This window comes from Scyliorhinus torazame, chromosome 7 (genome assembly GCF_047496885.1).
Source record: "Scyliorhinus torazame isolate Kashiwa2021f chromosome 7, sScyTor2.1, whole genome shotgun sequence".
Classification (NCBI taxonomy): domain Eukaryota; kingdom Metazoa; phylum Chordata; class Chondrichthyes; order Carcharhiniformes; family Scyliorhinidae; genus Scyliorhinus; species Scyliorhinus torazame.
In genome coordinates, this window is record NC_092713.1 from 105,325,797 (window position 1) to 105,340,603 (window position 14,807).

Sequence of the window (14,807 nt, forward strand, 5' to 3'; positions counted from 1 at the left end):
TACCAGGGAAATGTTAGAACCAAAATGTATAATCAGAAATTGTGAAATGAGCCATTAACCTATTAAACACAGGGGTTGGCCCTAATTGGCGAAATGGACACAAAATTGCCCCCGAAGTGGCGTCCATTCCGAAAATGTTTTTTTTCTTTGGGGTACTGCTCAAATTCATTAGCATTTTCAGTGATTGAAAATCTGCTTTGAACCAGTGTAATTAAGTGGTTTAAAACAGAATTTTTTAGAAGACTTTCATTTAAAAACAAAAAATTGACAACTTGGTGTAGTTTGGATAATACAACTGAAAGTGTGTTTATCACAAAACAAATAGGCATTTTAGTCAGAAAATGTTAATTTTCAGTCAACCCACCATGTATGAGTAACCCCAAAATTAATTTTTTTAAATACAGTGTCATATGCTAGGTATATTAGGGCACAACTGTCTGTTTTTCTCAGTAAATTAGAATAAGTTACAAGAAACATTTGTATTCCAGGCACCCAAAAGAATCAGCTTAATTTTTAGAACCTCGTCAAATAACTGCAGTTAGCGAAAAATACCAATGTTAATTGACTGATCGTGGGCGAGTGGACAAAATTGAGTTACACCAAACATTATTTTGGCACTAAATGCCACAATCGATTGTGCTGGTTATACAAATTTTAAGGTGAATTGCATCAAGAAAGCCAACACAACCAGGCTACAATCATTATCTTTCGGTGGGAGATGCATAAAATCTAGTTGCATTTTTGATGTATAATGATTATGTTCTCTCCAGATGAATTATTCTTGTTTTTCTGGCTTTATTACACTGAGACTATTTTATTTGCTGATCGCTTGCCATTAAATCATAACCCCAAAATAAAACTGTATTACATAGAATATACAGCAAAAAAACACAGGTCATTTGACCCAAGTTGTTTATACTCCACACCGGCCTCCTCCCACATTCTATTTGTCTCCTCTCTGCCTTTCATTACATCTTTCTATTCTTTCTTTTGATCATGTATTCATCTAGTTTTTTTTACATTCAGAAATTGATTTCATCATTTCATTTTCATTCCAGATTTTTTAAAAAGTTCTTCATATTCCCTTTGTCCTCCTCCACTTTAGCATTTAAGTACCTTTTACATCCCTTTTTTTCCAGATCAAATATTTCCTTCTGTTCTTTATTCGTCCATGTTCCCACAATTTAGCTAGCTTGGGCTTTCAGTGGAATACATTTCTCTTGAACTTTTAAAGATTTCCCACTGTTTATCCGTCCTTCTGTTTTCCAGGATTTTCTTCCAGTTTATCTACTTCAGTTTCCTCCAATTTTCATCATAATGTTCTCTTTTCCAATCTATTATCTTAATTTTTATCCTACTATGTCAGTCTCAATCCTCACCTTCAATCTCACTATGCTGTGATCACTATTACCAAGAAACTCCCCTATTCTTACCAGCCGCAGCTGTTCGAGTTCAATACAAGACCTTACAGTGATTCTTTTCTTGTTGTGTCACTTGCGTATTGAGTAAGAAAGGAGTCTTGTGTACACTTTAAAAGCAGGACACCCTTTTCTTTTGCCTTCTTTATTAGGGATAGTAGAAATATCCCATGATTATTATTATGCGTCTATTTTTCATGTCTTAGATTTTCCTACATATTTCTTCCTTCTGATTCTCTTCCACTATTTCGTGATTTAGAAATATTCCTCTGGATGTGATGGTTCCCGTCTTATCCTTTTAACTCAATCCATATGGATTTTGTATTTACCTTACAACTACTTACATCCTTTTTTCCACTTCCGTGATGTAATTTGTAACCATTACAGCTTCTCTACTTACCCTCCTTCATTCCCCAAATGTGTTATTTTCTGCAATATTTAATAGCCAATCTTTTCTATATGGCCATGTTTCAGTCACTCTCCTATCAATGTCCTTTCCACAAACTATTGCCTTCTGTTTTGGTTCAAAAAATGCATGCATTGTTGTATAAACAGTTGTCTTGTCCGTTGTAGCTTACCTTACGGCTGAATTTCTCTTGTGCGTCTTTGTCTTTACTGAGAGATTGGTATGGTGATGACAGTTGCCTAAGGAGTTGTCTTTTGTTTGAAGGAGTGATTTCTTTGTCCTCACTCCCAAGTTTAAACTTTCTCCAGTCATTTATTACCCCCTTTGGACCTGAAAACACAAAGATTTTCATATAACTGTTCCTTCAATCCATGTGGACAAGACAGATTGGCTAAATGATATAGCTGTAACAGAAAATTACATCACATTTGACAGGCCAGAGGCAGGCCGATTGGTCCAACAAATTTATGCTGGTGCTTAGGCTCCACGTGTAAAAAGGCAAATGGAATGTTAGCATTTACTGCAAAAGGACTGAGTAGTGAAGTGTTGTTGCAATTGTTAGGTGAGACCACATCTGGAGTATTGTGACCAGTTTTGGTCTCCTTATTTGAGGAAGGATGTGGTGGCAATGGAAGCAGTTCCGACGAGGTCCATCAGATTGATTCTAGGGATGAAAGGGCTGATGTACGAGGAGAGATTAAACAGTTTGGGCTTATATTCGCTGGCGTTTAGAAGGATGAGAGGGGATCTGCTTCAGGTATATAAAATACTTAAAGGGATTGATAAAGAAAACTTAGACCAAATGCTCCCCCTTGTAGGGCAATCTAGAATGAGAGGTCATGGATATAGGTTGAGAATCAGTAGATTTAGAACTGAGATGAGGGGGAACTACTTCTCGCAGAGGGTGGTGACTTTGTGGCACTCGCTGCCCCCTAGTGCAGTGGAATCAGAGCCATTGGGCTGGATTCTCGGATTTTCAGGCTATGTCCTGACGCCGCCCGTGGGAACGGTGGCATTTTACAACCAAACATTTGCCGCAAAATGGCCACCAATCCTCCGTTTGGTGGGGGGCTAGCAGACAGGCAGCGTAGGGCACCCGGCTCTAGCTGCCGATACGGCCGGAGAATTGCTAGGTCCATGGCCGCGCATGCGCATGGTGGCCTGCAGCGGTCGCGCCATGCAACATGGCATCAGCCCTACATGGACCTGGCCTGCAAAATAGTACCCCCCTTTGGCTGGCTCGCGACCCCGGACCACCCTCCAACAGTGCCCCCATCCCCTGCCAAAGTCCCCCCTGCCCGCGGATCAGCTCTCCCCTGATTGTGGACTGAGTCTGCAGCCGCCACGCCTAGTTCCCAACAAATAATAGCATGAGAGACCCACGCCGGCGGGAACTCTGCCGGTCGGGGGCGGAGCATCGGGGGAGGGCCTCAGGAAAGATCCTGAGGCCACGTATTCCAAGAGTATGCCGCTTTGAACATCGCGAAAGTGTCGCTGCCCCTGATTTCCGCGCAAACGTTGATTTCCGGCTGATCACCGAACGCAGTTTTACTGTCGGCGACCAGAGAATCCCTCTCATTAAATGGTTTCAAGAAGGAGATGGATATATTTCTGATTTAAAAAAAACAGGTTAAAGGGATATGCAGAACAGGCAGAGAGGTGGAAGTGAGACCACAAAGAAATCAGACATGGTCTGATGAATGGTGGAGCAGGCTCGAAGGGCTGAATTGCCGACTTCTGCTCCTAATTCCTATGTTCCTGTGTGCCTCCTGCCACTTCATCCCAATCTACCAACATTCTGTTGTTTCTTTCTCTTGTAATTGTCTAAATACGTTCATTCATTTTGCACCTTTGGTGCATTTGTACTGATCGTGAATGTTGATTATGTGAACCCTCCGTGCAGGATACCACCAAAGGTTGAGGAGGGCAAGAGTGAAAGTGTGACCAAGTAGCAAAGAGTATGTGAAGACAAAGCTCGAGTATTCGGAAAAAACAGTAAATCTTGGAAATGAAGGGAACAAGAAAAATGTCCAAACTGGTCTTGTATACCTTAAAATGGAACTTCAGTATTACTGGTGCCAGTGTCACTGATTATTACTTGATTTGAACATACTGAACTGGTTTTTCCTCCTGGGAAATGCAGGGTATCCAAACAACAGCTTGCAGGACCAGATGCTAACTTCTTGTCCTAATACACCAGTCTGCAAAGCCTCTGTGACTCCATCTCCTTGTTTTTTGTCATTTACTTCCTAGGTTTCAGAACATTTCAATTAACAGTAGTATACTGTCTCACGGTGCCGAGGTCCCAGGTTCGATCCCGGCTCTGGGTCAATGTCCGTGTGGAGTTTGCACATTCTCCCTGTGTTTGCGTGGATTTCGCCCCCACAACTCACAAGATTTGCAGGGTAGGTGAATTGGCCACACTAAATTGCCCCTTCATTGGAAAAAATGAATTGGGTACTCTAAATTTATATTTTTAAAAAGTAGCATAAACATCTAGTTAGCAACAGAACTTTGGTTATGATCCAATATCATATAACCACTGTTATGTTTTATATTTATAATATGTTAACTTATTTCCACATTCTTTACATTATGCCAATTTAGAACTTCTGACACTTATTCTTTCAAAAACAAAGGTGTGAGAGTGCTTGATGAGTAAGTAACTGTCTTCATTAGCACCCTGGGCACACAATGAAAATAAAATGGGCGGCACAGTAGCACAGTGGTTAGCACTGTTGCTTCACAGCACCAGGGTCCCAGGTTCGATTCCCGGCTTGAAGCACTGTCTGTGCAGAGTCTGCACATTCTCCCCGTGTCTGTGTGAGTTTCCTCCAGGGGCTCCGGTTTCCTCCCACAGTCCAAAGATGAGGTGAATTGGACATTCTGAATTTTCCTTCAGTGTGCCCAAACAGGTGTTGTAGTGTAAGGGCTTTTCACAGTAACTTCATTTCAGTGTTAATGTAAGCCTAAGCGTGACACTAATAAAGATTTTTTTAAAAAATCTAGGTGGAAAACACATTCAGAAACATAAGAGATCTATGACTCATCTACCCGAGTAGCCAGAAACATAAGATGCGATTTTCAGGCCTCGTTACGCTCTCGCTCAAGCATATCGAGACATGTGAATAGCGGGATAGGCCAAAAATAGATCGGTACCAGGCGGCAAGCAGTTTGTGATGCAACCGCCCCACTCCCGTAGATGAAATAGGGATCTCGCCGTAGCGTGGCGAGAAACCAATTATCACCACTTAAGCCCCATTTCCATACAATCAACGAGAGTGACCCCATATCCAACGTCATTCAGCGGCCTCCCGTCATTCAGCGGCCTCCCCAGCAAGTGCTCGTGCTGGTGCTGATTCGTACTCCTTTTGAAAAACGTGAACTTGGTGGAAGGGCAACTATGGGGAGCTGAGTAGGTGAGTAGCCATCTTTGCTCACAGGTAAAGAGCCCAGTGCTCGGCGGGAGGGGGGGTGGGAAGCTCGGCTGGGGGTGGGGGACCCTCTGCAGAGGTGGGCTGCTATGGAGGGGGGTTGTGTGGCGGGGGAGGGGCGGGGGGGGGGGGGTTGGGATGCCTGGAGAGATGGGCAAAGGGTCATGAGGTTGGTGCGCATTGCAGAAGAAAGTGCCAGAGGCAACATAATGGTGATGCAAAAGGGAGTTTAATGTGTTGTACAATACCCCACACATGGGGGTGCCACCCCCCCTACCAACGCCCCCTCCCCCGGTGCCCTCAGTGATCCTCGACGTGCTTGCCCTCCTAGCTCTACTACTATGTCTTGGTGTTTCCCCAGGATGCACTGCTGAGCTGCCAGCTGATTACCTCATCCTGTGGCCTTCGATGCCCCTGGTTGGCGTCCTCTGGGAGCTCTGGGGCTGGAGGGCCCAGCTCACTTATCGGCAGCACATGCACAGCCATGCTGCCCTGTCCTGAGACGTGACCTCATCAGACGGATGGAACTCGGGCGAGCTGGTGCCCACCATCACCACTCCATGGGATGGGTCCGGGTTGGCATAGTGCCCCCTCCTCCTGATTGACTTAGGGCCCAGGGATCCACCTTGGGATGGAGGGGCAGCTGGTTCAAGCCCCAATTGCCTCTATATCATCTGACTCTGCCAGCCCTGGCGGTTCCCCATGCTCGGAACCATTGTGTTGACGCCCTCGGCGATGCTGCTCAGTGACTGGGACACACTCGGCAGCGCCTCAGCCATGCCCATCTGCGACCGCGACAAGCTCCGCAGTACCTCAGCCATTCCCATCTGAGAGTGGGACATGTCCCACAGAACCTCATCAAGGTCGGTCTGGTACTGGGTGACATGCCACAGTGAGATGTTCATTCTGCCAAGGCCCTCAGCCATGGCCGTCACCGACTGCGCGACGCCTTGGACACCTTCACTCATGGTGACAATGTCATGCACCAGGCTCTCCACTGTTCCCTCCTGGCTTCCACAGTGTCTAGGAGCCTCCCCAGGTCAGCGTCCCCGAATCTTGGGGCCGGACTCCTGGGCGCCATTGCTGCAAGCTGTTGGTGTTGGCTGAGCAAGTGCAGTTTACGTGCTCATCGATTTTGTTAGGGGGGCGCTTGCGAGCTGTTATTTGCAGTGAGAAGCCCGTGAGGCCTCGTTAAGTGGACCAATTAATGTTGAATTGCGTTGCCAGCCTCGCTGGGCCGAGGGCCGGGAAGCTCGCGGCAATTTCCGATCGGTACCACACTTAGAAATGTTTCCAGAGAGTTGCGCCCATAGAAACCAAAAACCATCCAGGGTAAAAGAGGGTAAATAAATGTAATACAGTCGTCTTAACTCCCTCCTTAACTACTCTGAAACTAACGAGAAGAAATATGGAAGAGTGATTTTGACAGTGATTTGTATTTCTCTGCCTCAGGGGAACACTTAGCTCCAGTTTACATCAGGAACTCTTGGGCCTCAACACACTTCTTGATCACTTTGTGGCATGATCTATGTGGTGGTATGTATTAGGGGTAATACGGTACACCACGTGTCGACAGGCTATTGGTGGAGGGATGCCAGGTCCTGATAGGATCTGCCACCTAATGGACTCCACCCAGAAATGCCGGTATAAGAACCCAGTTTTTCCCTCCATTTCCCTCAGCAGCTGCATTCTGTAACCACGCTGCTGGGGATAAAGTTCTGCTTAATAAAGCCTTCAATTGACAGTACCTCAACCTGCCTCGCGTCATATTGACGGTGCTACAATTTATTACTACGTTAGTGTGGAGCATAATCTATTTGATTACCTGTGTTTATAGCTGACATTTCAAGATTTGAATCAGTTTCCAGATCTTCATCACAGCTTTGACCACGCTCCATTCTGGATAGATATATAATGAAAGATACCTGAAAATGTAATAACAGGAAGATATGATGAAGTTTGGAATTAGGGATGCCTAAGTGTGTACAGGGAACCCCCAAAGTAGGTAGACAGCCCCCCCCCGCCCCGCCCCGCCTGCCCACAGGCCTTTACCTGTGCAATGAAACCTGTTGCGATACCTGCTTTCCTCAGCCACATATATTGTTGGGTGGAAGTGGAATGAGGTCTTAAGTGCCCATTAATTGTCCACTTAATGTTCTCAATGGACCTAAAGGCAGGCTGATGTTGTGGTGATGTGCATCAATGTAAATGCATGTAGGCTAGCTAGACAATAGAGGGAGCACCAAAGACATCACACACACACACTCAACCAATAGATCAGGTAGATAGGACATGACCAATAGACATTCACGATACACACAGAGGTGACAGGACCACAGGAGGGCATTACAACAACCCATATATAAAGGACACCACACACATGATCTGCCTCTTTCCAGTGGAGACAGTCAGTGAGTAGAGACACAGGGTTGATTCAATATCACTCCCACCACGTGGATTGCAGCAACCGGTTAGTCAGTCTGGGTAGCTATAGTAGGATTAGCAGTAGTGTCGAACCCGAGTAATAGAAGTGTAAATAGTTTAATAAACGTGTTGAAGTTATCTCCACGTCTGAACCTTCCTTTGTCAAGTGCACCACAAGGAAGCCGCTTATGTTACACCTAGAGCATAACAAATCAGATGTCAGATGCCTTATTTGCCCCCTGCAACATGGGGGACAGGTCTGGGATGGGTGGGCAGGAGGTGGGCTGGCCACACATTTTATTTTAGTAAAATTAATCCCATGGTTGCTTTATCAAAATCATCCAGTTGTTATTTGTGAATTAATGCTGTTGTTTGAATCTAAAAATCTTTAATTTTAATGAAGCACCGCAGAAAATGGATGTGAGTCTTTACCAGCAGTGTTGGAATCCCAATTCAGAGCACTGTGGGCCAGAATCCCCAAGATTCATTTGAACTTACCCACCATCATTTACCAAGATCTTCTAGTTTTTGGGCTGGCCCTGAGATGGAACACTGATTTGCAATAGGGTACAGGAAAATGAGAAAATCTAAGAGAGCTAGTTTTTACCTGCAGGCCTGACCCTGACTTGGTCAGCCAAGAAGAATGCTGAGATCTCTACAGCTGAGAGAATCTTAGAACGTCAATTGAAGGATTAAAACTGGTATTTGGAGCAGGAATATCCATGAAGAACATCCTTTACTTTATTGATGAGTTTCACAGAAGGGAAACTGCCACTTCTCCCAGTTTGGGCCTACGCATGACTCTAGTCACACACTATTTGGTTGATTCTTCATGTTCTGTGACATGGCTAACAAGCCCTTCATTTGTACAATCACTGAATTCAAAGAAGACGCCTCTTACCGGCAACTTGGTGCAAGCAATAAATGTGGCCTTGGCAATAATTCTTAAACCCTGAGAATTAATTTTAAAAATGGAAATAGTGAATAAAGTCTTAATTTTAACATTGGAAGCAGGGAAAGCCTGTGTCTGCGTGGGTTTCCTCCTAGTTCTCCAGTTTCCGCCCACAAGTCCCAAAAGACGTGCTTGTTAGGTGAATTGGACATTCTGAATTCTCCCTCTGTGTACCCGAACAGGTGCTGGAGTGTGGCAACATGGAATTTTCACAGTAACTTCATTGCAGCGTTAATGTTCGCCTACTTGTGACAATAATAAAGATTATTATTTTACATTATTATTATTCAGTTATTCCTGCTGGAAAGCTCACTTGTATTGATGCCAGATGAGGGCAGAGTTGGTCTTAGCTGTGATGCTCTTCATGGGTGTTATAACCTGCCTACTGACGATTGGCTGGGGACTAATGACTATCCCACAATCCTATGGGAGTATGAACTTCCCCAATGAGGGGGGCGGAGAAACTCCTACTATAAATAAGCTGGCCAGTCCAGGAACCAAGAGGAAGGAGAAGGTAGCAAGGGAAGTTACTGCTACTACTATGTATATATTGTTATAGTAAATAAACTTTATTATTTTGTATCCTTAAAACTCGTGCTGGATTCTTCGGGGCCTTTACAAAACTGGCGACTGTGGTGTTGGGTGTTCTGACACACAGATGAGCCAACACGGTTGTATATGGTACAACGCTATTTTATTCAAACTTACTATGTACAGTTTTGTCTTTGCACTCTGCACGTGGGGGTTCCCTGCTTGTGATGTTTCAACAGCTCTTCCCTGTTTCTTTATCCCCAGACCTACTGACCACCAGGTGTCGTGCTCGTGCTTTTTATGTGGTTGGTGTTCTTGTCTGTGATTGGTTGTGGTGTTGTGTGCTCTGATTTGCCTGTTGGTGTGTCCATCATGATGTGTGTGTTTGAATATCATGACATCCCCCCTTTTTACAAAGATATGTGCCTACGTGGTAATAAATATGATCGTGTCGTGAGTGCATCTAAGAGTGTGTGTGTGTCGTGTGCAGCATGTGCATATGACGGAACTATGTACATGGGGCGATGTCGGGTGCGTCACATGAACCAAGTTGTACCATAACATAACATAAATGCGAACGAGAGAAGAAGAAAAAAAAACTTGAACAGTTGTCCAGTCAGACGACATCTGGAACGATAAACAACAACAGGTTATCATGTAAAATTGTGCAACTTGTTAAACATATGAACGGTATTATAAGTCCAGTCTAATGGGCTTGCGACGAGTTCGGGTTGACCGCCTCAAAGGTGGATCAAGAACCACCGGCTGCTGTGCAGGCATGGCCATGGGTGGCGATGGAAAGGGCGTGATGTGCGGCAGCTCCACAAAGTCATCCTCGGAAGCCTGTTGAGGATCTGGCGTGTGCGTACTGTGTGGCTGTGAGCGCGGAAGTCGGCGAAGGGCGCGCCGATTGCGGCGACGCACTGAACCATCCGGCATGCGAACCAGGAACGAGCGGGGAGCCACTTGTCGGAGGACTTCGGCCGGTGCTGACCAGCCACCATACGGTTGATGGACGCGTACTTTGTCTCCGGAGGACAGGGGGGGCAGGTCCGTCGCTCGTGTGTCGTACCGACTTTTCTGGCGATCACGCTGCATTTGCATGTTCCGAAGAACCGTCTCATGGTCTGTTGTTGGTGCCAGGATGGAAGGTACCGTCGTCCTGAGGGAGCGACCCATTAGTAGCTGCGCTGGCGAGAGACCCGTGGATAGCGGGGCCGATCGATAGGCCAGCAAGGCAAGGTTAAAGTCCGATCCGGCAGCAGCCGCCTTGCACAGGAGCCGCTTGGCGATGTGGACACCCTTTTCAGCCTTCCCGTTCGATTGTGGATGTAGAGGGCTGGATGTCACATGAGTGAAACCATATGCTTCGGCAAAGGACGACCATTCACGGCTGGCGAAGCAGGGTCCATTGTCTGACATGACAGTCCTTGGAATGCCATAGCGAGCAAATGTTTCCTTGCAGGCCCCAATGACTGCGGACGACGTCAGATCATGGAGAGGCATGACTTCCGGGTAGTTTGAGAAGTAGTCTATAATAACGATGTAATCTCTGCCGAGCGCGTGAAATAGGTCAACACCCACCTTTGCCCAGGGGGACGTCACCATCTCGTGTGGTAGAAGTGTTTCCGGAGGTTGCGCCGGCTGAAACCTCTGACAGGTTGTGCAGTTGAGCACCATGTTGGCTATGTCTTCATTAATACCCGGCCAATATACCGCCTCCCGGGCCCTTCGTCTGCATTTTTCGACGCCCAAGTGGCCTTCGTGTAGTTGATGAAGAATCATCTGGCGCACGCTGTGCGGAATAACGATACTGTGTGATTTCATAAGGACCCCGTCTATGTTGGTAAGATCATCTCGCACATTATAAAACTGGGGGCACTGCCCTTTAAGCCACCCTTCCGTCATGTGGCGCATCACTCGCTGCAGAAGGGGGTCAGTCGCCGTCTCTGCGCGTATGTGGGCCAGACTAGGATCATCAGCTGGCAGATTTGCTGCTGTCAGAGTTACGTGTGCCTCAATTTGACGCACGAACCCCTCCGCATCTGGTGGTGTGCTCACTGCTCGGGAAAGAGTGTCCGCCACGATGAGCTCCTTCCCCGGAGTGTAGATCAGTTCGAAATCGTACCTCCTGAGTTTAAGTAAGATGCGCTGGAGGCGAGGAGTCATGTCGTTCAGGTCTTTGTTAATGATGTTGACCAGGGGTCAGTTTCGACCGTAAATCGTGGCAGGCCATACACATAGTCGTGGAACTTGTCCAGTCCAGTTAACAAGCCCAGGCATTCTTTTTCGATTTGCGCGTAGCGCTGTTCGGTAGGGGTCATGGCTCGTGAGGCATATGCAACCGGGGCCCATGACGACGTGCTGTCTTTTTGCAGGAGTACCGCTCCAATACCAGATTGGCTGGCGTCTGTTGAGATCTTTGTAGGGCGAGTCGTGTCAAAGAAGGCCAGCACTGGTGCCGTGACCAGTTTGTGCTTGAGCTCCTCCCATTCCCGCTGATGCGATTGGTGCCAGTTGAATTCTGTCGATTTTTTTACGAGATGGCGCATATTTGTTGTATGAGAAGCCAGGTTGGGAATGAACTTCCCAAGGAAGTTGACCATGCCCAGGAATCTTAAGACAGCCTTCTTGTCAGCCGGTCGTGGCATGGCTGTGATGGCGCTAACCTTGTCCGCATCGGGACGGACCCCTGACCTTGAGATGTGGTCCCCGAGGAATTTCAGCTCCGTCTGGCCGAAGGCACACTTCGCACGGTTGAGACGCAGGCCATTTTGTCGTATGCGGGTGAAGACACGTCGTAGACGATGCATTTGTTCCTGCGGAGTGGTGGACCAAATGATGATATCGTCCACATATACACGTACCCCTTCGATGCCTTCCATCATCTGCTCCATAATGCGGTGGAAAACTTCAGATGCTGAAATGATGCCGAATGGCATCCGGTTGTAGCAGAATCTGCCAAAAGGGGTGTTGAATGTGCATAGTCTTCGGCTGGCCGGGTCCAGTTGGATCTGCCAGAATCCTTTGGACGCATCCAATTTGGTGAATATTTTGGCTCGCGCCATCTCGCTGGTGAGGACCTCTCGTTTCGGGATGGGATAGTGTTCCCGCATGATGTTGTTATTCAGATCTTTAGGATCTATACATATACGGAGCTCGCCAGAGGGCTTCTTTACACAGACCATGGAGCTGACCCATGGCGTGGGCTCCGTGACCCTGGATAGGACCCCTTGGTCCTGAAGAATCTGCAGTTGTGCCTTGAGGCGGTCTTTGAGTGGCGCAGGAACCCTGCGAGGTGCGTGAACGACAGGGATGGCGTCCGGTCTGAGTCGAATCTTGTACGTGTATGGCAATGTCCCCATGCCTTCAAAAACCTCCTGGTTGTGAGCAAGGAGGGAATGGAGATTTGCGTGGAACTCAGCATCCGGGAAGTCGGATATCTCATCTGGAGAGAGAGACATAATGCGCTGTACCAGGTGAAGGACCTTACACGCCTGTGCGCCCAGTAACGAGTCCTTTGATGAGCCGACAACTTCGAAGGGGAGTGTGGCCGTGTACATCTTGTGAGTCACCTGTAGCTGGCAAGATCCTATGGACGGGATGACGTTCCCGTTATAGTCAACCATCTTGAGCCGGGATGGCGTGATGGGTGGTTTGACCTTCATGGCCTGGACTGCAGAATATGCAATCAGGTTGGCGGATGCGCCGGTGTCCAGACGGAAGGCGACGCGCGATCGGTTGACCGTCAGGGTGGCACACCACTCATCGGCTGGATTGATGGCATTGACCTTGTTGACATCAATGACGGAAACGCGGAAGGCATCCTGGTCATCTGCATCACTGAACTGGAAGTCTTGATGCGTGGGCTGGACGGTCCTGACTTGTCTGCGAGATTGCCGAGGATGCGCCGGATCCATGGGTTGAGCCGAACGACAGTGGGCTGCGAAGTGGCCCATCTTGCCACATCTGAGGCACTGTCGGTTTTTTGCAGGACATTGCCCTTTTAAATGTAGAGCTCCACAATTGCCGCACGTCATGACGTCACGGCATTCGTTGCGCCACTGCGCATGCGCAGTGCGATCTTACGGTGGGCGCGCCTGCGCAGTGCGTCCCTCGTTGTGGCCGTTATTTTTGGCGCGCACCTGCGCGGGAGACCGCGAAAAGCGCGGGAAGCGGCCGCTGTCGTCCGGGCCGTGGGTCGGGAAGTAATCGACGGCCTGGATGCGTTCGACGTCGTGGGCGGCCTGGCTTGCCGATTCGACGGCTGGGGACCCCCTCCGTGCCAACTCGGACGCCTGAAATCGGGCAAAACGGCAGGTAGCATTTTCGTGGAGGACACAGGCTTCCACAGCAGACGCTAAGGTGAGGCTTTTCATTTTAAGAAGCTGCTGGCGTAGGCCACTAGAGGCAACGCCAAAAACAATCTGGTCCCTGATCATGGACTCTGTGGTGGTGCCGTAACCGCAGGACTGCGCTAGAATCCGGAGGTGCGTCAAGAAGGGTTGAAAAAGCTCCTCCTTACCTTGCAGGCGTTGCTGAAAGAGGTATCTTTCAAAACTTTCATTTACTTCAACTTGAAAGTGCTGGTCCAGTTTGAGGATGACCGTGTCATATTTGGATTGGTTTTCGCCTTCTTCGAACACCAGTGAGTTGAAGACATTGGTGGCGTGCTGACCTGCGTAGAAGAGGAGCATTGCAATCTTCGTGTCATCCGAGGCACTCTGTTTTTCGGTGGCACGGATGTACAGGTCAAATCGCTGCCTGTAGAGCTTCCAATTGGTACCTAGGTTCCCCGCGACTTGCATCGGCTGCGGTTTGTCGGTGTGGTCCATGTCCAGAATGGCAGGTTAGTAGGCAGGTATCGATCCACTCCTGTACCATGTGGTGTTGGGTGTTCTGACACACAGATGAGCCAACACGGTTGTATATGGTACAACGCTATTTTATTCAAACTTACTATGTACAGTTTTGTCTTTGCACTCTGCACGTGGGGGTTCCCTGCTTGTGATGTTTCAACAGCTCTTCCCTGTTTCTTTATCCCCAGACCTACTGACCACCAGGTGTCGTGCTCGTGCTTTTTATGTGGTTGGTGTTCTTGTCTATGATTGGTTGTGGTGTTGTGTGCTCTGATTTGCCTGTTGGTGTGTCCATCATGATGTGTGTGTTTGAATATCATGACAGCGACGAAGGTAAAAGTGAATAGCTGTCTACACTGCTGAAGCCACCTCCCTGGATTTTTGTTGGATACAGGTTGGAAGTTGTTTTCTATTATACCATGCCTCTGTACGGACGTTTGGATGTTTTTGATGCTGCGCTGGAAAGCTGGAACCAGTACACGCAACGGATGCGTTACTATTTCCGGGCAAACAATATCACTGAAAACGAGCGCCAGGTGGTCATATTGCTCACCGCCTGCGGGCCGCATACGTTTGGGGTGATTAGGAGCCTTACGTACCCAGCTGCGCCGGACACCAAAACGTTTGACGAACTTGTGAATATAGTGGGGCAACACTTTAACCCAACCCCGTCCACGATAGTCCAGCGTTACCGGTTTAATACCGCTGAGAGGACCCCTGGAGAATCCCTTGCCGATTTTTTATCCAGGCTACGCGGGATTGCGGAATACTGTGACTATGGTG

At 47.8% G+C, this 14,807-nt stretch overlaps 1 protein-coding gene across 1 annotated transcript in view; it reads right to left on the reverse strand.

Annotated features, from left to right (window-relative positions):
• LOC140426432 (phosducin-like) overlaps nucleotides 1-14,807 on the reverse strand; it is a 90,908-nt gene that overhangs the window by 9,446 nt on the left and 66,655 nt on the right. Inside the window, exons 2-3 of the mRNA XM_072511221.1 lie at nucleotides 7,084-7,183; nucleotides 1,997-2,154 (exon numbers count right to left, since the gene is read on the reverse strand). Coding sequence (XP_072367322.1) covers nucleotides 1,997-2,154; nucleotides 7,084-7,156 — 231 coding nt within the window. The 5' untranslated portion in view covers nucleotides 7,157-7,183. The remainder of the gene's footprint in view (nucleotides 1-1,996; nucleotides 2,155-7,083; nucleotides 7,184-14,807) is intronic.